General features: G+C 48.4%; 1 protein-coding gene across 1 annotated transcript; it reads left to right on the top strand.

The window, feature by feature from the left end:
- The first annotated feature begins 2583 nt into the window (after positions 1–2583).
- LOC137838194 (uncharacterized) lies at positions 2584–3300 on the top strand. Its single transcript, XM_068647449.1, has one exon. It carries the CDS (start codon positions 2584–2586, stop codon positions 3298–3300), a length of 717 nt encoding a protein of 238 aa, XP_068503550.1.
- The last annotated feature ends 20694 nt before the right edge of the window (positions 3301–23994 follow it).

Genomic DNA, 23994 nt, shown 5'->3' with positions numbered 1-23994 from the left:
CAGCCTTGACGTTTTTACAAGAGGGGAGGTGTTCTTCGCGAACCTTCCTTTCCCGCTCTTAAGATTTTTAGCCCAAGAGGAAACTCATAGTTGACCTCGTCCTTGCTGTATAAAGTTAGGGGAGGATTTAACTGGTGAACCTTACTTCTTTCCCCTGGTGTTCTCACTCAAAGGGGGAGGGAGGCATTCTCTATGAACCATCCTGCCCATCCTTGAGACCTCTAACCCATGGGGAAGGTTCTGAACTGATCTCGTCCTTGCTGTATAAAGTCAGAGGGAGGTTTAACTGTGAACTGCGTTATTCGGCCTTGGCATTCTCACTCGAGGGGCAGGTGTTCTCTGCGACCCTACCTTTCCCGATTTCAAGACCTCTAAACCAAGTGAACAGCTATTACCTGACCTCATCTCCGCCAAAGGCGAAAGAGGGTTTCACTGGTTAACCATACTTGTTCATTCTTGGTGTTCTCACTCGAGGGGGAGGTGTTCTCTGCGAACCTACCCTTCCCGCTCTCGAGACTTTTAACCCAAGTGAACAATTTGTAACTGACCTCATCCTCGCTCAAAGACGAAAGAGGATTTCACTGGTGAACCATATCGTTCGACCTTGGCGTTCTCACTCGAGGGGGAGGTGTTCTCTGCTAACCTACCCTTCCCTTCCTCGATACTTCTAACCCAAGTGAACGGTTCGTAACTGCATTGTACAAAATATTCGAGAATATACTTCAATCGAAATTTATTGGGTGACCTCGTTAAAAAACCCTTGGAAGGGAAAAAGAGTGTCCCCTAAAAACTATGTACAAGGCTAAAGTTCAACTGAAGTAAAACTTGAGGTTGGTCGTATTCTACGTATGAGGAATCGCGCCTCCCTCTAACGTTTCAAGCCTGTATGCTCCATTTCCAAGGGCCTCTGTTGTTGAAGATGGATGTTGCCCCTTCAAGACATGTGTTTGATGAAGCCATTTGTGTAAATTTCCTTAGTATTTACATTTGCTTTAAGAATGTCTTAGGTATAGTTTAGAGGTTGTCTAGAGTAGACTTTTTGCTGGGTAACTCACATTTTAACCCCTGACCATGTGATAAGAGCAAGCACAAGTTTTATGAAACTGTTTTTCACATGTTTTTGCAAAAATATCCTTTAGTGCATAGAAAAAAAAATATGTTATTTTCTAAATGAATAGATTCTTTTCTTCAATTGATGCTTTGATTAAATGTTTTTGAAAATCATGTTTTGTGCATCAAGTATTTTGATTAAGTCTTCATTCCATCAAAATGATTGTGTTTCACTTGTTAAGAAGGTTCTGTTATCATTTTGAAAATGAATTTGTTCTTCTGTAAATGAATAGATTCTTTTTAGTCTGGTGCCTTGGTTCTCTTAAAAGGCTTTTCACGTTTTATCCTTGCACCAGGGAGTTTGACTAAGTCTTCTACATATAACTAATTCTCTAACAACCTTTGAAAATAAATCAATTCATTTTATTTTCAATCTGTTTTTTTTGTAACAACTTGAACTGTTTTTTGAAACTTTGTTATAAAATGTTTTCCTATAAAAAGAGATTTTGTTCTGGCTTTTAAATGTTGATCATATAATTGAGAAAACAAGTTTTACAACAGAGAAATAAGAGATTTCAGAGGATTAGCATGTGTTCTTGAAAGATTTTGCATATCACAAAGTGTGCTTGTTCTTAGTTGCTTCTAAGGCTTGGTTAGAGGTGTTTTCACTGTGTGAGCAATATGTTCTACTGGTTTAAGGCAAATTTTTGCATTCTTTAACAGGTGTATTCGTTTCTTTCTTCTATTTCGTGTAAAGTGTGGTTGTAAACTGTTCTTGATAGGGTTTCTTGAAGAGTGGTGTGTGTTGGAATAGTGTTTTTCAGCAAAGTGTGCCATGTTCTTGTAGTGTTCAAGAACAATGGTTTTTGTAATTGTTTTGAATTGTGGTTTAGTGAATTTCACCTTGGATTAGGTCAAGACTGGATGTAGCTCATTGGAGTGAACCAGTATAATTGCTTTGTGTTCTTTCTCTCTTAATCCCTGCACTCAATATCTGCTGAATAAACTAAACTGTCAAGAAATAAATCTATTCAATTGTAATTGAATATGTTCTTTCTGGGTACGTGTATACTGTTCTTGATATTCTGGAAAACTCCCTGAAGAACTTCTGCATAAGTCTTTATGTGTTGAAACATCAGTGAAATTCATGTTCTGTGAAAGTTAATACAATCTGTTAAGTGTTTTTAAAAACAAGCATTAACATTGCATTCAAAGGTGGTGATCAACTGTTGTAGCTCTCTGTGTTAGTTCTGTGAAAATCAATTTGATATTTGGCTGCATATCATCTAACTCAATTCAAAAATTAAAAGTCATTCAACTGAGATAAACGCCTTAAAGTACATAAACAATATAAAAATAAATCTATTCATTGCTAAATAAATCGATTTATTTTCTGTGTACTGCGATAAAATTTGAATCTGTGCGAAAGTTTTAAAAGCTCAATTCATCCCCCTCTTAAACTTTGACACTATTGAACCCAACAATTGGTATCAAAAGATAGGACTTGTATTTTAATCAAGTTTGTTTGCAATAATGTATGAGTTTAAAGTGCTTTTTGCTGAGGGATCGTCTATTAATAGACCTCCTATGTTCAGTGGGATGAATTATGCCTTTTGGAAAATTAGAATGAAAGTTTTCATGGAATCTATTGACTCGTTTATTTGGGAGGCTGTGGTCCATGGACCCTATGTGCCAATGCAGGTTGTCAAGTATGAAGAAGTGGCAAAGCAAAGATCTGAATGGAGTGAGAGTGAAAAGAAGAAGGCTCAATATGATCTTGTAGCCAAGAACATCATAACTTCGTCATTGATAATGGATGAGTTCTTCAGAATATCTCAATGTAGTTCAGCTAAGGAGATGTGGGAAGTCTTGGAAGTTACTCATGAAGGCATTGAGGATATGAAGAGATCAAGAAAACATTCTCTCATCCAAGAGTATGAACTTTTTAGAATGCAACTCGAAGAGAGCATTGCTGATGTGCAGAAAAGGTTAACCCTCATTGTGAATCATCTTACTGGTTTGGAAAAGGAATTTGACAAAGAGGAACTCCACATAAAAGTGCTGAAGTGCCTCGACAGAAGTTGGCAACCCAAGGTGACTGCCATATCAGAAAGCTGTGATCTGTCAAAGCTGTCAACTGCTGCACTATTTGGGAAATTAATGGAGCATGAGCTGGAGCTCAAGAGACTCAAAGAGCAAGAAACAGTGGAAAGGAAACCCAAGGGACTTGCACTCAAAGGAAGTGCCTAGAGTGACATCAATGAAGAGAAAGAAGATGCTGAACATGATGAAACGATTAGCTTACTTACAAAGAGGTTCAACAGATTCCTGAAGAAGAAAAACAGAGATAGGAAAAAATAGAAAAAAAGGTATCCTAAACCCAATGAATCAAATTCCTCTAACTACACTTGCTTTGCTTTGGTTGTGGTAAAACAGGGCACATCAAGATGGATTGTCCAAACAATCAATCAAAGGACAAATCTGTCAGCAAGAAAGTTGAAAGAAGTAAGGGGAGAAGAGCTTACATTTCTTGGGAAGAGAATGAAGTATCTTCAACCAGTAACTTTTCAACTGAGAGTGAGGAAACTGTTCCCGCCGGTTGACCTGGGTTGTCTTTATGTGTGGCTTGTCCTCACGAGCTAGGGCACCTTCATTATGCTCCGTCTGTGAGTACCTGAAAAGAAGTGAACAAAGGGGCGCCCTCGCAGCCGTTTGCACTTCGACGACCAAGTCAGCTAGCGAGAAACATCAAAGGTGACGCACCCTCGGGTAGAACAATGTGACTGAATGCTCTGAGGGTGGTCGAAAACTATACTGAATGACTAAAGCTGTGTTGCCCTAATCGTCTTGTGCACACAGTGGGTGCACAGCTAAGACAACTAGGGTTTGTGCTCTGTGTAAAACTACCAGAATTAGGTCAAAACTCGGGCCCCTTTTCAAATGTCCCAAGGCCCCCCTTTTATACACCTTCTGCATTTAAATCGTGTTAAAGCGCATTGAAAGTGTATAGAAATATTCCTTGGAACGTTCGAATCTTAACTGAATTAACGCGTACCTTAGCGAACTTTTTAGGAAAGCCTTGATGTTTTCAGCACTTATTGCCATGTGTTCTTCTGACTTGATCGCGACTCTTCGTGGAGGGCCCTACAGCGTCGTAACCCAACTTAGGGTTAATCCATCGTGCAAACCCTCCTTTCTCGAAGTGCACTTTGGCGCAAGGGGGTGACTTTCTGGGTGCCAACTCATGCGCCCCAACTTCCAGTCATTCACCTTGGGAGTGTATCTACGTTTCTCTCGTACCATGCACGTGGTTCTCCCCTGGGTGTGGCCCCATCATGGGTTGTATCTGTCCCAGGGTTTCCCAGCGGTGGCGTGGGTACTTCACGAGTTAGGTTACTCCCTACTAGTACTAGGACTGTGGCCTTGAAGCCACCTTTTTCTTTCACTTTGTCGCCATTTTGAGCTGTCAAGGAGGCCTGAGCCCTCCTTCTGCTGTCTTGACTCGGCTATTGTCTTATCTTGGTGATGCCTTTACCTGGCGACGCCTTTGCGAGGCGACGCCTTTCTTGGGAGACGCCTTTGCGAGGCGACGCCTTTCTTGGGCGACGCCTTTGCGAGGCGACGCCTTTTCCTGGCGATGTCCCAAGCGGTCCACCTGTTGACTTCCTTTCCTTTCTGTGGGGCCCTCGAGCGGTCCCACTATGTGTTGACTTTGACTTTGAATTTTGGTCAATGGCCGGGGACGGGACAGTACACAAGCCCCCCAGTCTTGAGCTGATAACTTGTTTTCAGCAAAACGACTAAGGCCTCGCCCTATTCTCCACGTGGCATTCTGATGATTTGTCATTCTCTGATCAGTTGACGTGACATTCTCAGCTGACGTGACATTCTCTGTACCGCTGATGTGACGTACCTTCGAGTGCTCTGACGATGTCACACTCTCTGAGCGAGAAATGTGACGCTTTGGTTCTTGCTCTAATCTCGTCACACATGGCTCAATCTCACGGTCAGCGCTTGGTGCCCTTTGCGCTTCAAGTTAGGGCTTAATCCTTCGACACGTGGCGCGATCCAGCGGCTGAGGGTGCGCGTCGTTAGCACTTCTTGAGTTAACGTTATAACTTTTGAAAACGCGCGCTCAAGTCATTGTTTCATTCATCTCTTTGCACTCTCTTCTATTGTTCATCCCTTCTCTGAAGCCCTTGCGATTTTCTGCAACTCTCGTGTTTCTTCTCCTCCCGAAAGCTCTCGCCTTTCTACGCACCAACCTCAAAGGTATGGTTTTTCTTTCTTGTTTGCTTTGCTCGTTACTGTATTAACCTCATAACTGCCTGGGTCTGCTTTCATTTCTTGATCTCTGTGTTTTTCTTATTTCTTCGTTTTTCCCCGTTCTTCCTTTTTCCGCGTGGGTAGGATTTTTCTAGGGTTTTCTCCCCCCTTGCCTCGTCGAGCCCTCTTTGCTGAACCTTTACCTTCTTTCTTCAGCTCTTCATCCATGCATGGCGCGAACAAAAATAACACCTAATCCCCCTCCCCCAGGGGTTCACTACAAGGCCCTCTATTCATGGGCCTCCGACGAGCTATTGAACGAATGCACCAATCTGACCACTGTTGAAGACATAGAGAATCATCTGGGTGATTTGCGGTTATATAACTTGAACGCCTTCTGCAAAACCCATGATTCCCACATCTCCATTCGTCATGGCACCCCTGGGGAGCCAGTTTGCGTGGACGATAGGTCCAATGGGGGAAAACCCTTCTTCTTCTTTTACCAAGCAGTATTCAAACGTATCGGCCTGCGCCTCCCCTTCACGACCTTCGAGAGGGAGCTGCTCACGGAGGTCAATGTAGCTCCTGCCCAGCTACATCCCAATGGCTGGGCCTTCGTCTGGGCCTTCCAGATCTTATGTGGGTACCTGGGCATCCCACCATCAGTGGATGTTTTCCTCCAATTTTTTGAAGTAAAAAAGCAAGGGAAAAGTCTCTGGGTGAGCTTTTCTGGGGTCTTTAGCAGGATCCTCTTCACCCTCTTCCAAAACTCCTTCAAAGGTTGGAAGGGTAACTTCTTCAGGGTGTGTTGCGCCAAGCACGACCCTACAGCCCTGGATGGCTTCCCCCTATACTGGACAGAGAAGCTCAATCCGATCAAACCTAAATCTCTGGACGAGTTGGCCTCTACCGATAGGGAGGTGTGTGTGGCGTTGGCTGGCCTGAAAGTCGTCTTCCACACCCCAACATTGATATCTCGCGAATTTAAGGCCAACGCCCTCTCTGCATACTTTGGTAGGGAGTCTCGTCCTTTACTTGTTATCTTCATATCTGATTCTTGGTCGTTCTCTAGTTATTGGAAGCAATGTTTATTTGCTCTAACCCCTACGCGTGTTGTTGCTTCCTGAATTTACCTTCGTAGCAGAGTGGAATCATGTTCTTGGCCTCTGAGTTCGAAATTTGATTTTGTGTTTCCATGCCTTGCCCTCCGTAATCTTTTGTTGCTTGGTTTGTTTTGGTGCAGCATCAGTGATGGATTCCGCAACACGAGCTGACTTGGCCAGGTCTTTGAAGGCTCGCCTTGGCGCACAGTCTGCAAAGGGCGGTGCCTCCAACACCTCCCCCCATTCCCACCAAACACCAAACTCCCCTCTCACATCGCAAACACCTTCCTCAACCCAAACACCCCACTCTCCTCCAACACTCCAAACACCCAACTCCCCTCTTCCCATTGCTGCAGTCCCACTGGCTGCAGCTAGTGCTCCCTCCATAGCTGCTCCCGACAAAGGCAAGAGGGTGCTTGTCGTGTCTTCCGAGGACGACGACTCGGATGTTGGGCCTGCTTATAAGAGGAGGACCAATTGAGTCGTCCGCTCGTGCTCTTCTTCGCCTCCACACGGGGGGGTCCATGAGGGATAACCCCCTAGCTCCACATCTCCCCCATGCCAAACAGTCCAAGATGAGGGGATGGTGGAGTCTATGCCTTCACCAGTGTCAATACCAGCGCCAATCCCAACATCAACAACAACTCCAACACCAACCGCCCCAACAACCACCCTAGAACTTATAACAATTCCCTCTCCCATCATGCAGCTGATGAGGGGCTTTAATGATAAGCTGTCGCTAGGCAAACCTTCCGGGGCGCCACGGTCAGAGGGCATGCCTTACAACTTAGGTGCCTTCTTGGTTGTTGCCCTTGAGTGGCGCGCCCAAGCAAAGTCTAAAGTTGTTGAGGCGCGCACGCTCCAAACCCTTCGACAGGAAGTGGTCGTCCTGAAGGAAGAGAAGGAGAGCCTGTGCCGTAGCTGGGCGTGCCAGGAGGAGGTCTACAAAGCCTCCTTGAGAGATGCCCGAGAGTCCAACGCTGAAGCCTGCAAACGGCTCACTGAGCTCCTTGAGCAGGTAGCCTCTCTTCAGTCCAAGATCGTCACCCTTGAAGCGGTGATGCGAACCTTCGAGGCACAACAAAAACTACTTGCTGATCAATGTGCTGCCCGGGGGCAATCACTGGAGAAGACCGAAGGGGAGCTAGCTGAAAAGATGGAAAAGCTCAACCTTCTCTAAACCGAGCACAATCAGTTTCAGACTGAACTGAAGAGGCTTCAAGTGGAGAAGGAAGCTCTTGAGAAGCAGCTAGCCTCTGGTGACTCCGCGATTGAAAAGCTGGAGAGGGCCAAGAGGGAGCTCATTGTAGAGAGGGAAGCCCGAGACTCCACCATTGAAAATCTGGAGCGGGCTAAAGGAAAGCTCATTGACAACATGGCTGATATCTTTACAGAGGGATTCAAGGAGGCCTTGGCTCAAGCCGCCTGCGAAAACCTGGGAGTTGACACCTCCAACTGCAATTTTCTAACATTTGCTCTGTAATTTTGACACTCAACTTCATTTAAATGTTTATTCGAGCTTTATCTTTACATCCTCGTGTACCTTTAGCTTTTCTGCTTTACTGCTTGCTTTACTAAATCAAAGGCGTAACTGGTACTTACTTTCAATGCATCGCTTCTTCGCCTTGTCTTTGACTCTTTAGGTAGCACGTGACCTTCTCTTTCCATTCTTCCCTTCTGAGTAGCGGTGCATACCCTTCTTCTGATCTTTTCACTTAGAACTTCACTTGGCCTTCACATCTGCAAGGAATCTTCCCCATGAAGGCGTCGCCTGCCTCATCATTGCCCAAAGGCAAAGGAGAATTTAACTTTGTGTATTTTTCTTGTCTCTGATAACTCGTGTTTTTATGCTTCTCCTTCTTACTCTTCACTTACTTGTTCTTGAGCCCCCAAGCGCTTACTTCCAAGGGCATCGCTGGCTTTGCCATTGCTTGGGGCGAAAGGTGTCTCATATTTTTCTTTCTGGCCTCGACCTCGCTCAAGGGCGAGGAAGGCTTATCTCAACTGTACTGGGTGCCCATGCTCAAGGAGGGACCTGCTCTAGGTGTCCTCTGCGTATTTAGACACTTGGGACAAAAGTCGCGCTCTGGTGCCCACGCCCATGGAGAGGCCTATACAATCAGCACCGTATCGTCCATGGAGTGTCTAAAACACCAAGGAAACTTAGCCCTTATCTCTTTGCGTTTGGTGCCCACACCTAAGTAGAGGCCTACTACGTCAATGCCGTATCGTCATCAGGGTGTCTAAAACACCAGACACCAGAGCTAGCTGTATATTCCCGAGGAGGGGGCGTCCCGAAGGAATCCCATAACCCCTGCTCAAGGACTAGACGTCCGGATTTTTGACTTGTACTGACATCTGGTACCGGGGCTAGTTATTCATACTTGAGGAGGGGGCGTCCCGAAAGAATCCCTTAACCCCTACTCAAGGACTAGGCTCCCGGATTTTAACTCATACTGACATCTGTTACTGGGGCTAGCTATTCATACTTGAGGAGGGGGCGTCCCGAAGGAATCCCTTAACCCCTGCTCAAGAACTAGGCTCCTGGATTTTAACTTCTACTCACATACCTGTTATCTTGCTCTGCGTCTGACCTCCGCTCCTTTATTTGGCGATACCTACTCTTGGCGACGCCTCATCTTGGCGACGCGTCGTCTTTGTTTTTGTTTCTTTGATCTTTGATCTTACATGAAAGGGAAAACTAAGGCAAGAATATCTTAAACTTTTCTTTTCTTTATTTGGGTGACATCGTTAAAAAAGCCTCGAGAGGGAAGAAGAGTGTCCCCTTTACAATGCTTCAACTAAAATAAAACTTTAAATTCGCCGCATTTCAATTTCGTGGGATGGGGCCTCCTTCTAGAGTCTCTAACTTATACGAACCATTCCCCTTAGCTTTGGTTACTCTGAACGGTCCAGTCCACTTGGGAGACAACATGTTTTCTAACTCGTACGGGTGAGTCTTCCTCATGACCAGATCACCAACCCGGAACTGTCGTAGCTTCACCTTAGAGCTGAATTGACGCTCCACTCTTCTCTTCACAGCCTCAACCTTAATTTTCGCCTCTTCTCTGGCTTCATCTATTAGGTCCAGGTTGACCCTCCTTTCTTCGTTGGACTCTTCTGCCACGAAACCTAGGAAACGAGGCGAGCTCTCGTGGATCTCCACTGGGATCATGGCGTCCGATCCATACACCAGGCTGAAAGGCGTTTCCATGGTGGAAGATTGAGGCGTGGTGCGTTTGAAAGGCTGCCCACGCCCCTTTAGCCTTCTCCAATCTGCGTTTCAAACCCCTCAACAAAACTCTATTTGCTGACTCGACCTGCCCATTTGTCTTGGGGTGTTCGACTGATGCTAACACTTGCTTGATTCCTACTTGCTGACTCGACCTGCCCATTTGTCATTGTCTGAAATGAGACGCCTTGGCACCCCAAAACAACACACAATGTTCTTCCAAACAAAGTGTTGTACCTTGTGCGTAGTGATCTCTGCCACTGGTTCGGCCTCTATCCACTTGGTGAAGTACTCGATGGCAACGATCAAGTACTTCATCTGCCTTATCGCCAATGGGAACGAGCCTAAAATATCAATTCCCCAAGTATGAAAAGGCCACGAGCTGTATATGGATCTTAGTTCCTCTGGCGGCGCCTTGTGCCAATCAGCGTGCATCTGACACTGCTTGCAATGCTGGGCGTATCGCACGCAATCCTCTCTTACTGTTGGCCAGAAAAACCCTGCGCGTATTACCTTGGATGCCAAGGATCTTCCCCCCACGTGGCTCCCACAAATACCTTCGTGGAGCTCAGCTATTATCTTGGTTCACTCGTCGCCACTCACACACGTCAAGATGGGGTGCGTAAACCCGTGCCTGAATAATATCCCATCTACTAGTGTGTATCTTGCGGCGTTCCTCTTAATCTTCTTACCTTCTTCCGGTTCCGCTGGGAGGATTCCGTTCGCTAGGTATCGCCTGTAAGGGGTCATCCATGTGTCGCCTTCCTCTAAAGCACACACCTGTACACCTTTTTCTTCTTCTGGCGAGGTCGCATAAGTACTGATGCAGGGTGCCCACGCCGTATCTTGACTCAAGGAGCGATGGCTCCTTGGTTTTCCTCTTGTTGTACTAACGCGAAGAACGTCCACCCTGTTGTCTGCAACAAACTTTCGCGGCGTTTTGAGGGTCTCTTGTATCACAGTCCTCTGCCTTCCCCCCTTGCCTGAGCTGGCCAGCTTGGCAAGCCGGTCAGCTCTGGCATTCTGCTCCCTAGGGACATGCACTAGCTGAAACGCAGCGAAGGCTCTCTTCAACACCTCGACGTATCTCAAGTATGCGGCCGTCTGTGGATCCTTTGCCTGGTACTCCCCTGTTACTTGCCCTGTGACCAGCTGTGAGTCACTCTTTGCTAGGAGGCTCTGAGCACCCATTTCTTTAGCAAACAACATCCCAGCAATCAACGCCTCGTACTCCGCCTGGTTGTTGCTTGCGTTGAAGGCGAAGCGTAAGGCTTGCTCGATCAACACTCCATTAGGCCCCTCCAAGATTATTCCAACGCCACTCCGTTGCTGGTTGGAAGACCCATCCACTGAGAGCATCCACTGTGACCCTAACTCCACCTCTTGAGGGTCTCCTCCTGGTGAAAGTTCTGCCACGAAGTCAACATAGACTTGCCCTTTGATGGACCCCCTAGGTTCATATTGGATATCGAACTCTGACAATTCTACCGCCCAGCAAACCATCCTCCCTGATACATCTGGCTTCTGAAGTACCTTTTGGATAGGGAGGTTTGTCATCACCACCACTGTGAAGCTGTGGAAATAGTGGCAGAGTCTTCGGGCTGAGAACACCACTGCTAGCGCCGCCTTCTCTAGTGACTGGTACCTCAATTCTGGGCCTTGCAAGGCCTTGCTCACGAAGTAAATGGGCTTTTGCACCTGGTTTTGTTTTTGGACCAGCACAAAGCTAATGGCCCACTCAGTTACCGCAAAGTATAAGCGGAGGGGGATGCCCACCTGTGGTTTGCAAAGCACCGGTGGCGTCGCCAAGTATTCCTTCAACTTGAGAAACGCTGCTTCACACTCATCTGTCCACGCGAAACGACTATTTCTTTTGAGGCATTGAAAGTAAGGGTGGCCTTTCTCTCCTCCAGCAGATACGAATCTCGATAATGCTGTCATTCGCCCCGTGAGTTGTTTAACTTCTTTCACTGAGGTTGGGTGCATCTTGATCTGATTATAACCTGAGAATGCATCCAGGAAACTCAGCATCTTGCAGCCCGAGGCGCTATCCACTAACGCGTCGATGTGGGGTAGCGGATACGAATCCTTTGGGCACGCCTTGTTCAGATCTGTGAAGTCAACGCACATCCTCCACTTCCTGTTTGCTTTCTTCACTAGAACCACATTGGCTAGCCACTCAGGGTATTGTATCTCCCTGATGTGCCCAGCGCTGAGCAGCTTCTGCGTTTCTTCCTTCACGATGAGGCATCGCTCTTTGTTGAACTTCCTCCTTCTCTGTCGCACAGGGCGAACCTTGGCGTCCATGGTAAGATGGTGGCACAAAAAATCTGGGTCGATGCCTGGCATGTCTGCCGCAGTCCATGCGAATGCATCTAGGTGTCGCGAGATCACCGCAGCCACCTCTTCTCGTTCTTCCTGGCTCAAGAAACGTCCTAATTTGAACACCTTACGACCTATTTGTTTATTCACCACGCTGTCTTTTGGTTGGGGTTGCTCACTCTGCATGTTCGCTGCGCGAGACTCATCCATGGAGTGACTTTCTGGGTGCCAACTCATGCGCCCCAGCTTCTAGTCACTCGCCCTGCGAGTGTATCTACCTTTCTCTTGTACCATGCACGTGGTTCTCCCCTGGGCGTGGCCCTCTCATGGGTCGTATCTGTCCCAGGGTCTCCGAGCGGTGGCGTGGGTACTTCACGAGTCAGGTTACCCCTTATTGGTACTAGAGCTGTGGCCTTGAAGCCACCTTTATCTTCTCTTTATTACTGTTCTGAGGTACTGACGCCTCTCGCGGTGTCGCCCCCCTCCACGGTCTTTCCTACCCATGGGTATCGTGGGGTGGCACCGGCGATACCTTAACCTGGAGACGCCTACACCTGGCGACGCCTCATCTTGGCGACGACTCACCTTGGCGACGCATTACCTTGGCGACGCCTCATCTTGGCGACGCCTACACCTGGCGACGCCTTAAGCGGTCAACCTGTTGACTTCCTCCCCTTGGGCCCCTTGAGGGGTCCCACCATATGTTGACTTTAACTTTGACCTTGACTTTGGTCAACGCCCGGGGACGGGACGGTACAAAAGCCCCCCAGTCTTGAGCTGACACTTGTTTCAGCAAAAAGACTAAGGTCTCGCCCTCGCATCCACGTGGCATTCTTGCTGACGTGACATTCCCTTGATCAATTGACGTGACTCTCTCTGAGCAGCTGACACGACATTCTCTGTGTTGAGGATGTGACACTTTAAGTTACGCTTTAATCTCTTGACACGTGGCTTGATCGCACGACCCTCACTTAGCGCCTCTCGCGCTCCTCATGTTAACGTTACATCTTCCAAAAACACGCGCTCCAAACCACTGTTTCATTCACTCTTTGCATTCTCTCCACTGTTCGTCTTCCCAAACTTTCTCTGCATCCTTCGCTCTCCCTCGTGCTTTCGATCTTCAAATACCCAGATACTCAAAAGGTATGATTTTTCTCCTTCAATGGCAAACCCTACTGATATAACTGCCTGGGCCTGTTTATTTTCCTTGCATTTCTTGTGTTCTTCTCCTCTTCTCCACATCTCTTCATTCTTTCCTCTTTTCTGGATTTCTCGCGTGGGTAGGGTTTTTCTAGGGTTTCTCTTCCCCTTTCTGTCTTAACCTCATTTGTTGAACCCTTCCTCTTCTTTATTCTTCAGCTCTTCTCATCAAACTATGGCGCGTACAAAAACGACGTCCAACCTTCCACCCCCAAAAATCAACTATAGGGCCCTTTACCCTTGGGCCCCCGACGAGCTGCTCGACGAGTACTCGAGCCTGGTCTCCTCAAATGCCTGGAGGGATCATGTAGGAGAGTCGAGCACCTACGACCATCGCGCCTTCGCGAAAAGGCACGATGAAGACATAGTAGTGCTCCCTTGTACCCTAGGGGAGCCTGTATGCGGGGATGAACGAGCCAACGACGGAGTCCCCTTCTTTTACTTCTATTAGGTGGTCTTCAAATGCGTAGGGATGTGCCTACCCTTCTCTAGGTTCGAAAGAGGACTTTTGACCGAAATCAACGTCGCCCCAGCCCAGCTACACCCTAACGGCTGGGCCTTCGTCAAAGCATTCGATATTTTGTGCGGGTTCTTCGGACATGCCCCCTCCGTCGACATCTTTCTCCATTTATTTGAAGTAAAGAAGCAGGGGAAGAGCCTCTGGGTAAGCCTTAGCGGCATATCTAGAAGGGTCCTCCTGACCTTATTCCAACAGTCCTTCAAGGGGTGGAAGGGAAAATTCTTCAAAGTTTGCTGTTCTAATTTCGATCCCTCCGCCCTCGACGGCTTCCCTTTGTACTGGGTGAAGGAGGTGAAGCACACGAAGCCTAAGTCCCTTGATGAGCTTCCCTCGAATGATAGAGAGGCTTGCCAAATTCTTGCCAGCGTGGGGGTCTTCAACACCTCCACCTTAATAAGTCTTGAACACAACACCGAGGCCCTTGTGAAATACATAAGTATGAGAGCCTCCCTCATAGCATTCTATTCACTGCCCCTGCTTGTTCTTACTTTGTGTATGACTTATCTGCTTTCTTTGTATAGTCCTTAACTTGTGCCTAACCCCTACTGCATTTATCTTCTTTGTACAGGTTCAAAGATGGACAAGCAACGAAGGTTGAGGCTTGCTCAAATTCTGAAGTCCAAGGGCGGGGCTTCCTCACAAGGGGTTGGAGATTCCACACCTCCAACTTCTGCGACCGCCCCTGCTTCTCCCAACTCTTGCCCTCAACACCTTCCAACGCCATCAACTTCACCAACACAACTCTCTCCTGATCAACCTCCAAACTCACCCCCTCCCATCGCGACCATGCCCCTTGCGCTGGTCGAAACTGCTACTTCATCAACCCCCCTTAACAAAGGAAAAAGGGTAATGGTGGTGCCCTCCGACGACGACGAAGACTCCGCTGAGGGGCAAGTCTTCAAGCGACAAAGGACAACCCAGCATGCCCCTCAGACTGCCACCTCTGCCACTTCTTCCTCACATGGGGCTGAATCTCTTAGGGAGAACCCTCCAAGTGCCAACTCAACCGCTCAACCAATGGCCTTGGAGGGTGGGACTGAGCCCGAGCCCACTTTTGTTCCACCACCTGCCCCAGAACTCCCCCTCCCAATGCAAGTTTCGCTGAGGTGTTTCTTGGGTAGGATCTCCCCGCGCGGCCAGGCTGAAGGGCCCCAAAAGGAAAGCCTTTACTATTACATTGGCGCCTTCATGTCCTGTGCCCACACTTGGCATGCGCAGGCCAGGGCCAAAGGCGTCGAAGCCTCCGCCTTCCAAACACTGGCGAAAGATGTCGCCTCTCTGAAAGAGGAGAAGGAGAGGTTGGCCACTCACTAGGGGCGCCAAGAGGATGCTTACAAAACGTCTCTGAGGGTGGCGCAGAAGGCGAAGGAGGAGGCCAATAAGCGGCTGCATGACGTGTCGCAAGCCAATGATGAGGTCCTTAATCAAGTGGTGCCCCTCCGAGTAAAAATCATCGATCTTGAGGAGGCAGCCAAGACCTCCGAGGCGCAGCAGAAGAAACTTGAGAACCAGTGCATTGATCGGGAGCAAACACTGGGGAAAACCGAAGCTGCGCTCGAGGGAAAGACTAGTGAATGCTCCCGGCGAGCCGCCGAGAACGCCACCCTCCAAGCCAAAGTCCAAGAGTTGATGGCTGCTTTGGCCTCCAAAGAACAAGAGATGACCACTCAAGCTGCAAACTTCAAGGTTGTTGAGGAAAAGTTGAACGAGGAGGCTGCCACTGGGTTCGTCGATGGGTTCGCAGAGAGGCTCTTGTCCAAGCGGCCTGTGCAAACCCCGGCATCGACGTCTCTGGGTGCAGCCCTCTGAACGAAGTGGTTGATGGCAAAATAGTGCCCTTGGAGGCCTCTGAGGAATAGCCTCTCTTTGTAACCACAACAAACATTATTTGTACTTATTTGTAATTACAACTCTTGATTTTGTTTAAATGCCGATTTGCTTTATCTTTACATACTTGTGTACTTTTAGCTTCTCTTGCTTTTTCATCCGCTCCTGCTTTTTTACTATATTGAATGTGTTATCACCCCTACATTTCTTCAACGCTTTGATTATGACTCTTTAGGTAGCACGCGACCTTCTCTCTTACTTTTCCCTTCTGAGTCGCGATGCATACTTTCCCCCTGGTCTTTCACTTAGACTCCACTTGGCCTTCGTATTTGCGAGGGATCTTTCTTATGAAGGCGTCGCCTTCCTCATCATTGCCCAAAGGCAAAGGAGGATTTGATCTCTTTTATGGCCTCAACATCGCTCAAAGGCGCAAAGGGTGTATCTGTTCACCTAGGGCCTCGACGTCGCTCAAGGGCAAGGAAGGAATTTATCTATTCATCTTTGGTGCCTCAATGTCGCTCGAGGGGGAGGAGGACTTATCTGTTCTATCTCTGGTGCCTCAACGTCGCTCGAGGGCGAGGAGGACTTATCTGTTCTATGGCCTCAACATCACTCGAGGGCGTGGAGGACTTATCTTACCTGCACTGGATGTCCACGCTCGAGGAGAGACCTGCTCTGGGTGTCCTCAGCGTGTCTAAACACCTGGGGCAAAAATCGCGCTTTGGTGCCCACGCCCATGAAGAGGCCTATACAACAACACCGTATCATCCATGGGGTGTCTAAAACACCAAGGCAACCTAGCCCTTGATGCCCACGCTCGAAGGAAACGCCCCCCGCCACTTCCTCGCGAGGTGTCTAAACATCAGACATCGGGGCTAGCTATTCATACCTGAGGAGGGGGCGCCCCGAAGGAATCCCTTAACCCCTGCTTAGGGACTAGGCACCCGGATTTCAACTTATATCTTAACATCTGACCCCGAGGCTAGCTATTCATACCTGAGGAGGGGGCGTCCTTCGACTAGGCGCCCGGATTTCAACTTATATCTCAACGTACCTGTCGTCTTGATCTATGGGTATGAGCATGCGCTCCAGCTACTTGCTCTAAATTTTGACATTTGCTTCCTTTCCTGGCGGCGACTACACCGGGCGACGTCTTAACTTGGCGACGCCTATACTTGGGTGACGCTTTATTTCGGCGATGCCTTGTCTGGGCGACGCCTTATCTTGACGACTCCTTGTCTGGGCGACGCCTTATCTTGGCGACGCCTTGAGTCTTTGTCTTTCGTTTCTTAATCTTTGTTCTTACATCATGTGGGAGGGAAAAACAGAACAAAGCTTTACTTGAACTTTCTTTTTTACTTGGGTGACCTCATTAAAAAACCCCCAAGAGGAAAAAGAGCGTCCCCTTTACAACTGTGTATTTCATACTGACTTGTAACTAAAGAGAGTTCTAAACTACACTCGCTTCCCTAGGCATCGCCCTTTGTCCTAGAGGGGCGGTCTCATACCCTTAACACTCCCCTCTTCGTCTTCAAACTATTCTCATAGCATCTTCGGGCTTCTTCCTGATTGGACTTGATCACAATCACCTTGCCGTTCAGCTCTGGCAACTTCATCTTCCTATGGCGAGTGGAGGCTGAATTGGCGTTTACAACTAAGTACTGAATGCTCTCAATACGTGACGCCGCTCCATCGGTAAACGTTGTCCTCAGTTCTAGATAGCCACGTACCTCAACTAGGTTGTCTGCAAATCCATACAGGCATCTGGTGTAGGGTCTCAATAAGTCAGGGGACAAATGTAGCTTGTTAAAGGTCGACCAGAACATGACATCAGCGGAGCTGCCCTGGTCGACGAGAACTCTATGTACTTTCCTTCCAGCTGTGACGACCGAAATGACCACGGGGTCATTGTCATGTTGGATGACATCCCGTAGGTTAGCCCTTGTGAAAACGAGATCTGACTCCCGTGGGTCATCCGAAAATTCCTCAGCGCCCAAACTCATTGACCTCACGTATCTCTTACGCTGGGAGGCAGTGGGCCCTCCTCCAGAAAAGCCACCAGAAATGATGTGCACTTCTCCATGGATCGGTATCTCCTGTGCTTGACTCTCCTCAGGCACTGTTAGGGCCGTTGATGGAGGAGGGCCAAGCACATCCCACCATGAAAGCCAAGACCCAAAGCTAGACCATGATGAGCGTCTAGACTCAAGGAAGGAGCGTCTAGGATGTGAAGAGGGGAGGCTACACATGGAGCGTCTAGGGGGAGACCTAGACCGTCTAGGCCCAATTACAAGATCAATGGCTAAGCACATTCATGCCTAATTGAATGAAGCCACGGATGGAAGAGAGAAAGCCTTGTACATGTTACATGGAGGCCCATTAGGGGTGCTTAGTAATTAGAGTAGTGTAGAAAGCATATTTGTGTGAACATTCTAGAATCTCTTTAGGTTTGGATCGGTCATGAGCACATGGCACATGTGCTTGGTGATTTGCATTTCATTTGGCTTTCATTTCATTACATATTAGCTTAGTTTATACGACCATCTAACTTATAAATAGGAAGGCCTACACCTTGTATTTGCAAGTTTATTGTGAGTAAAGTTATGATGCCATTTTGTGCCAAGCTTTGCTTCTCCCTAGAACTCTAGGCTCTAAACTTCACATCCTTCATCTTTCCTTGGGCTGGCCGAACCTCCCTATGATCATACCTATCATGCACCTTCAAGATCAACACCACTCTTAGGAGGATCTTGCTCACACACCTTCATAGCTTCCGCACCATTTTCTTACATGATTCAAGAAGACCTTCATGAAATTTGCCATCAGTCGTGGTCTCAACAGACCTAGGAAGGTAATCTTTTAGGAATCCGTTCTTCACGAGCTCATCCAACTGATAGCCCAGCGCCAAGCAGTTGTTGATGTGGTGCCCAAACACCTCATGAAACTCGCACCACGACTCTTTGTGAGGTCCCAGCACCTTATTAAACTTCGCTGGTGGCTTCAGCCTGTCAGCTATGTTGGGCACAACAATGAGGTCTTTTAGCTCCACCACAAAATTGTGCCTCAGCGGTCTATTCCCTTCACTTGCTGGCCTGTTCCCTTCCACTTGACCCCTAGGCTGGGGCCTCCTTGCCTCGTAGGGGCGTTTCTTTTCCTGATCTCTCCTCCCCGTTGTGGCCTCGTTGACCCTAACGGGTTGCGCACGCATATGTGCTCTCGGGCGTGTGGGCGCGACAGTTGTGCGCTTCTCGTATACCTCACCCTCAGAGGCAATGTGTTCTACCGCACGACGCCTTATTTCAGCAAAAGACTTGGGGCGGTTGCGGATGATTGACTCGCAGAAAGGCCCAGGGCACACCCCCTTTCTGAACACATACACGATCATTGGCTCCTCTGTGGTGCCAACCTTCACCACCTGCGCCCCAAAACGGTTTATATACTCATTCAAGGTCTCACCTTGATACTGCTTCACGTCAAACAGGTCATACGAAACAGGCAGTGAAGCCCTGTTGGCTTGATACTGTTCTCTGAACAACTACGAAAGTGCGAAAGACGTGATATGGCCTTCTGGGAGGCAGATGCACCAGTCCATGGCCATCCCTGTCAAGGTGCTAATGAAGAGCTTGCACCTAACGGCATCGGAGCTGCCAACCAGCATCATCTGCGTATGGAACGCAGTGAGATGCGCCTTAGGGTCCTCCATCCCTGTGAACATTACCTTGGGCCCCGTGAATGTGTTGGGGATCACCGTCTCCAGAATCGTTTGTGGAGTGACAAGCTCGTGCTCGTCTATGTCGCGCCATTCATGGCGCAGCTCCTCATTTGTGTGGTGGAGCTCTTCATTTTTCGTCTGAGATGCCGCGAGCTCCGCTTGCATGCGCTCTTGCTCCACCTTTGACGCTGCCATGGCTTCTTGCAATCCTTACATCATACCCATGAGCTGCTGCATGGTCATCTCTTCACTCCTAGTGCGTGCTGGCCTCATTCTTGCGGTTTATGGAAACCTTCCCGACTGTCGTACAACTTGGGAACTGGAACTAGTGGACTGTACTTGGGATGGGACTGATGTTTTAAATCTGCCCCACGGTGGGCGCCAAATGTTCCCGCCGGCTGACCGAATGTGTCTTTGTGCGTGGCGCAGGTGGTGCGAGCTAGGGCACCTTCGTTCTGCTTCGTCTGCGAGTACCTGGAAAGAAGTGGACAAAATGGAGCCCTCGCGGCCGTTTGCACTCCGAAGATCATGTCAGCTGGTGAGAAACATCAAAGGGACACACAACCGTATCGGAACACCGTGAACAAATGCTCTGAAGGTGGTCCAAAAAACTGAGTAACTGAATAACTAGTGCTTTCGGCCCTAACTGCCTGTGCGTACAGTGGGTGTGCCAACCAGACAACTAGGGTTGTGTGTGTAAAACTGCGAGAATTAGGTCCAAAACTCGGCCCCCCGTCTCAAACGTCTAAAGCCCCTTTTAAACACCTCTAGCATTTAAAGCGTATAAAAACGTTCAACGCGTTTAAAAAGTTTAAAGCATTTAAAGCATTTAAAGCGTTACGTAAACTAAATTAATGCGTACCTTAGAAAACTTTCAGGGAAACTGATATACCATGATGTTTCAATGCTTTCTGCTATGTGTTCTTCTGACTTGATCGCTACTCTTCGTGGAGGGCCTTACAGCGTCGTAACCCAACTCAGGGATAATCCATCGTGTAAATCCTCCTTCTTGGACTGCATCTACGCAAGGGGTGACTTTCTGGGTTCCAACTCATGCGCCTCAGCTTCTAGTCACTCGCCCTGGGAGTGTATCTACCTTTCTCTCGTACCATGCACGTGGTTCTCCCCTGGGCGTGGCCCTCTCATGGGTCGTATCTGTCCCAGGGTCTCCCAGCGGTGGCGTGGGTACTTCACGAGTCAGGTTACCCCTTACTGGTACTAGAACTGTGGTCTTGAAGCCACCTTTCTCTTCTCTTTATTACTGTTCTGAGGTACTGAGGCCTCTCGCGGTGTTGCCCCCCTCCACGGTCTTTCCTACCCATGGGTATCGGGGGGTGGCACCGACGATGCCTTAACCTGGCGACGCCTACACCTGGCAACGCCTACACCTGGCAACGCCTTATCTTGGCGACGCTTCACCTTGGCGACGCATTACCTTGGCGACGCCTCGTCTTGGCGACGCCTCGTCTTGGCGACACCTACACCTGGCGACGCCTTAAGCGGTCAACCTGTTGACTTCCTCCCCTTGGGCCCCTTGAGGGTTCCCACCATATGTTGACTTTGACTTTGAACTTGACTTTGGTCAACACCCGGGGACGGGACGGTACAGTGCTTGGAGTGAAACATTAGATACCTCTTTTGTAAAGCATCTTTAGGTTTTAGTTTAGAATTTTCTAGAAGGTGACCCTTCTTGACTCACTATAGGCGTTAGGAGTGAGTGAAAGGGGACCTTTGGTTAGCTTGTAGTGCAAGCTTTGTAGCCTTATGACCGGCCCTTGCTCCTATAAAAGGAGGGCTTAGGTCCTTCAAATGATAGAATTGATTGGTAAAGTAATGAAACTCTCCCAAATTGGTGATTGAGTGTAGTGAGAACTTGCCTTCTCCTCTTCCTAGTCTCCTCTTGAATGCCTTGGTTCCTCAAGTGGCGGCAATTCACACTTATCTTGGAGCCTACACACTTCAAGTGGCGTGTTCATCAACCAAGTTCTTCAACCACATAAGTCTTCTCTCTTTTCCATCTACTTCTTCCATTTCCGTGCTCACATGAACTCTTAAACATGTCTTAGGTTCCTTTCTTGCATTTCTATTCGGTGCTTTAGCTTTATTTCATGTTTTTTTCGGTTCATCTTCTTCCTTGCTGAGTTTAATCGGTTCATCTTCCTTCTTCCTTGTTTTTGTTCGATGCATTTCAATTGTGAAGCATTTTAATCGGTTCATTTGAATTCTTAAGCACTTTAATCTGTTCAATTGGCAAGAAATGGACTTCCATATGAGTTTTGGCTTGGTTATTTAAGTTTTGGTGAGTTCTTGAATGATAGAACATTGATCCAATTCTATAAAAGTGCGTAATCATATTCCAGCTCAAGTTGATTCCATAAAATGTCAAAGAATCATCTATATCTTGCTATTGGAATCATATCACGTCGCCAGGCGTAGGTGTCGCCAAGTGTGGGCATCGCCAGATAAGGGAGCGGGCGTTGAGTGCACAAACCAGCTTGAACGAGTCGACACCCCAAGGCGAGTGACGGGAGCACAATCTCAGGCGCGGGTGTCGAGTTGAAAGGTACGCATAGTATAAGTTAAAATCTGGGCGTCTAGTCCCTGAGCAGGGGTTAAGGGATTCCTTCGGGACGCCCCCTCCTCAGGTGAGAACGGCTAGCCCCAGTGTCTGAGGTTTAGACACCTCGCAAGGAAGTGGCGGGGGGGCATTTCCTTCGAGTGTGGGCATCAGACAGTAAGAAGTTCCGGAGCAGTGGAGAACCAGGTCACTTGGTGCAGATACACGCAATTAAGGAGAAGCGTCATCCTTCGGGAAACCTTCTCCTTAGGCATAATCACCAAAATCCCTAGTCATCTTGGTGTTTAGACACACCAGGGACGATACGGCGATGTTTCCGACACGCCTCTCCCTGAGCGTGGGCACCAAGAACACTGATCGCCTTGGTGTTTTCAGACACCCTGAGGATGAAACGGCACTACCTCCGGGCAGGCCTCTCCTCAGGCATGGGCACCAAGCGCGCAGAGATAAGGGCTATGTCGCCTTGGTGTTTAGACACCCCGTGGATGATACGGCGCTGCTGTAATGGCCTCTCCCCGGGCGTGGGTACTAAAGCGTGACTTTGTCCCAAGTGTTTAGACACGCTGAGGACAATACGACCTCGCGTTCAGCAGGTCTCTCCTCGAGCGTGGACACCTAGTACAGATAATATAAGCCCTCCTCGCCCTCGAGCGATGTCGAGGCCACAGAATAAGAGATAAAGTCCTCCCTCACCCTTGAGCAACGTCGAGGCCATAGAAGAGATGAGACTAGTGGCGCCTTTGGCAGTAAGCGCCTTAGGGCTCAAGAAAAGTAAGTAAAAGAGCAAGTTGAACATTTTTACAAGTTAAAAGGGCGAGAGAAATTCCAAGAGCAAGAAGAAGAAGCATAGAGAATGCAAGCTATCAAAAGCAGCAAAAGTAGAAAGGAAAACACAAGAGCGTGAAGCCAAAAGATCAACTATATTCAAAAGTGTGTAGCAGAAAATGTTCACAACAAATTACAAAGTTAAAACAGCTATATATATATATATACATGAAGAGTTCATCAAGGTTACAGAATGAGGCTAGTCCTCAGGAGCCGTCAAGGGGACAATCTTGCCATCAACAACTTCAATGAAGGGGTTGCACTCTGAAATATTGATCCCAGGGTTTGCGCAAGTTGCTTGGACCAAGGCCTCAGCAAATCCATCAACGAACCCCGTCGCAGCCTCTTCGATTAACTTTTCCTCTATGGCCTTGAAGTTCTCAGCTTGAGAGGCCATCTCTTGGTCTTTGGCCGCCAAAGCAGCAACCAGCTCTTGAACTTTGGCCTGCATAGTGGTGTTTTCGGCAGTGAGCAAGTTGCAATCGTTGGTTTTGGCCTCCAGGGCTGCCTCAGTTTTTCCCAGGTTCTGCTCCCGGTCAACGCAGTGGGCTTCAAGCTTCTTCTGTTGTATCTTGGAAGCTTCCACCTCGCCTTCAAGCTCCACAGCTTTAACGCGGAGGGGCACGACCTGATTAAGAAGCTCAGCATGGGCTTGCCCCGCCTCATGCAGTCGTTTGTTGGCCTCCTCCTTAGCCTTTTGTGCCATCTTCAAAGAGACCTTGTAGGCCTCCTCTTTGCGCTCCCAGCAACGGGCCAAGGTCTCTTTCTCCTCTTTCAGTGAGGTGTTCTCCTTCTCCAAAGCTTGGAAAGCAGAGGCTTCGACCGCTTTGGTTTTAGCTTGGGCGCGCCAGGTATTGGCACAGGCAATGAAGGCTCCCATATAGTAATTCATGCCTTCCTTCTTGGGCCCTTCAGCTTGGCTACTTGGAGACATTTTCTCTAAGTAGCCCCTCAGAGTTTCTTGGATTGGCATGGGAAGCTTTGGAGCAGGTGCAGGTTGAGCAGGTTCAGACTCAACCCCACCCTCCAAAGCCATTGGTTGTGGAGGTGAGGTGGCGCTTGGGGGGTACTCCCTAATTGACTCAATCCCATGGGAGGAAGAAGAGGCGGAGGTGACCACCTGAGGGGGAGCTTGAGTGGTCCTCCTTCTCTTGAAGACTTGCCCTTCACCGGAGTCTTTCTCGCCTTCTGAAGGAACCACCACCACCACCTCTTTGCCTTGGCCAAGGGGGCTGGTACAACAGAAGATTCAGCCAGTGCGAGAGGCACGGCTGCTGTGGGAGGTGGCGAGCTTGGGGGGTGGTTTGGAGAAGGAAAAGCTGGAGGAGATGCTGTCGTAGGTGGGTGTTGGGGGCGAAG

Source organism: Phaseolus vulgaris, chromosome 11, assembly GCF_000499845.2.
Source record: "Phaseolus vulgaris cultivar G19833 chromosome 11, P. vulgaris v2.0, whole genome shotgun sequence".
In the NCBI taxonomy this organism is placed as follows: Eukaryota; Viridiplantae; Streptophyta; class Magnoliopsida; order Fabales; family Fabaceae; genus Phaseolus; species Phaseolus vulgaris.
This window is presented reverse-complemented; position numbering and strand designations above follow the sequence as displayed.

Excerpts from the sequence above, each read along its gene's own strand:
- LOC137838194 (XM_068647449.1), top strand. The coding sequence starts at position 2,584 with ATGTATGAGTTTAAAGTGCTTTTTGCTGAGGGATCGTCTATTAATAGA.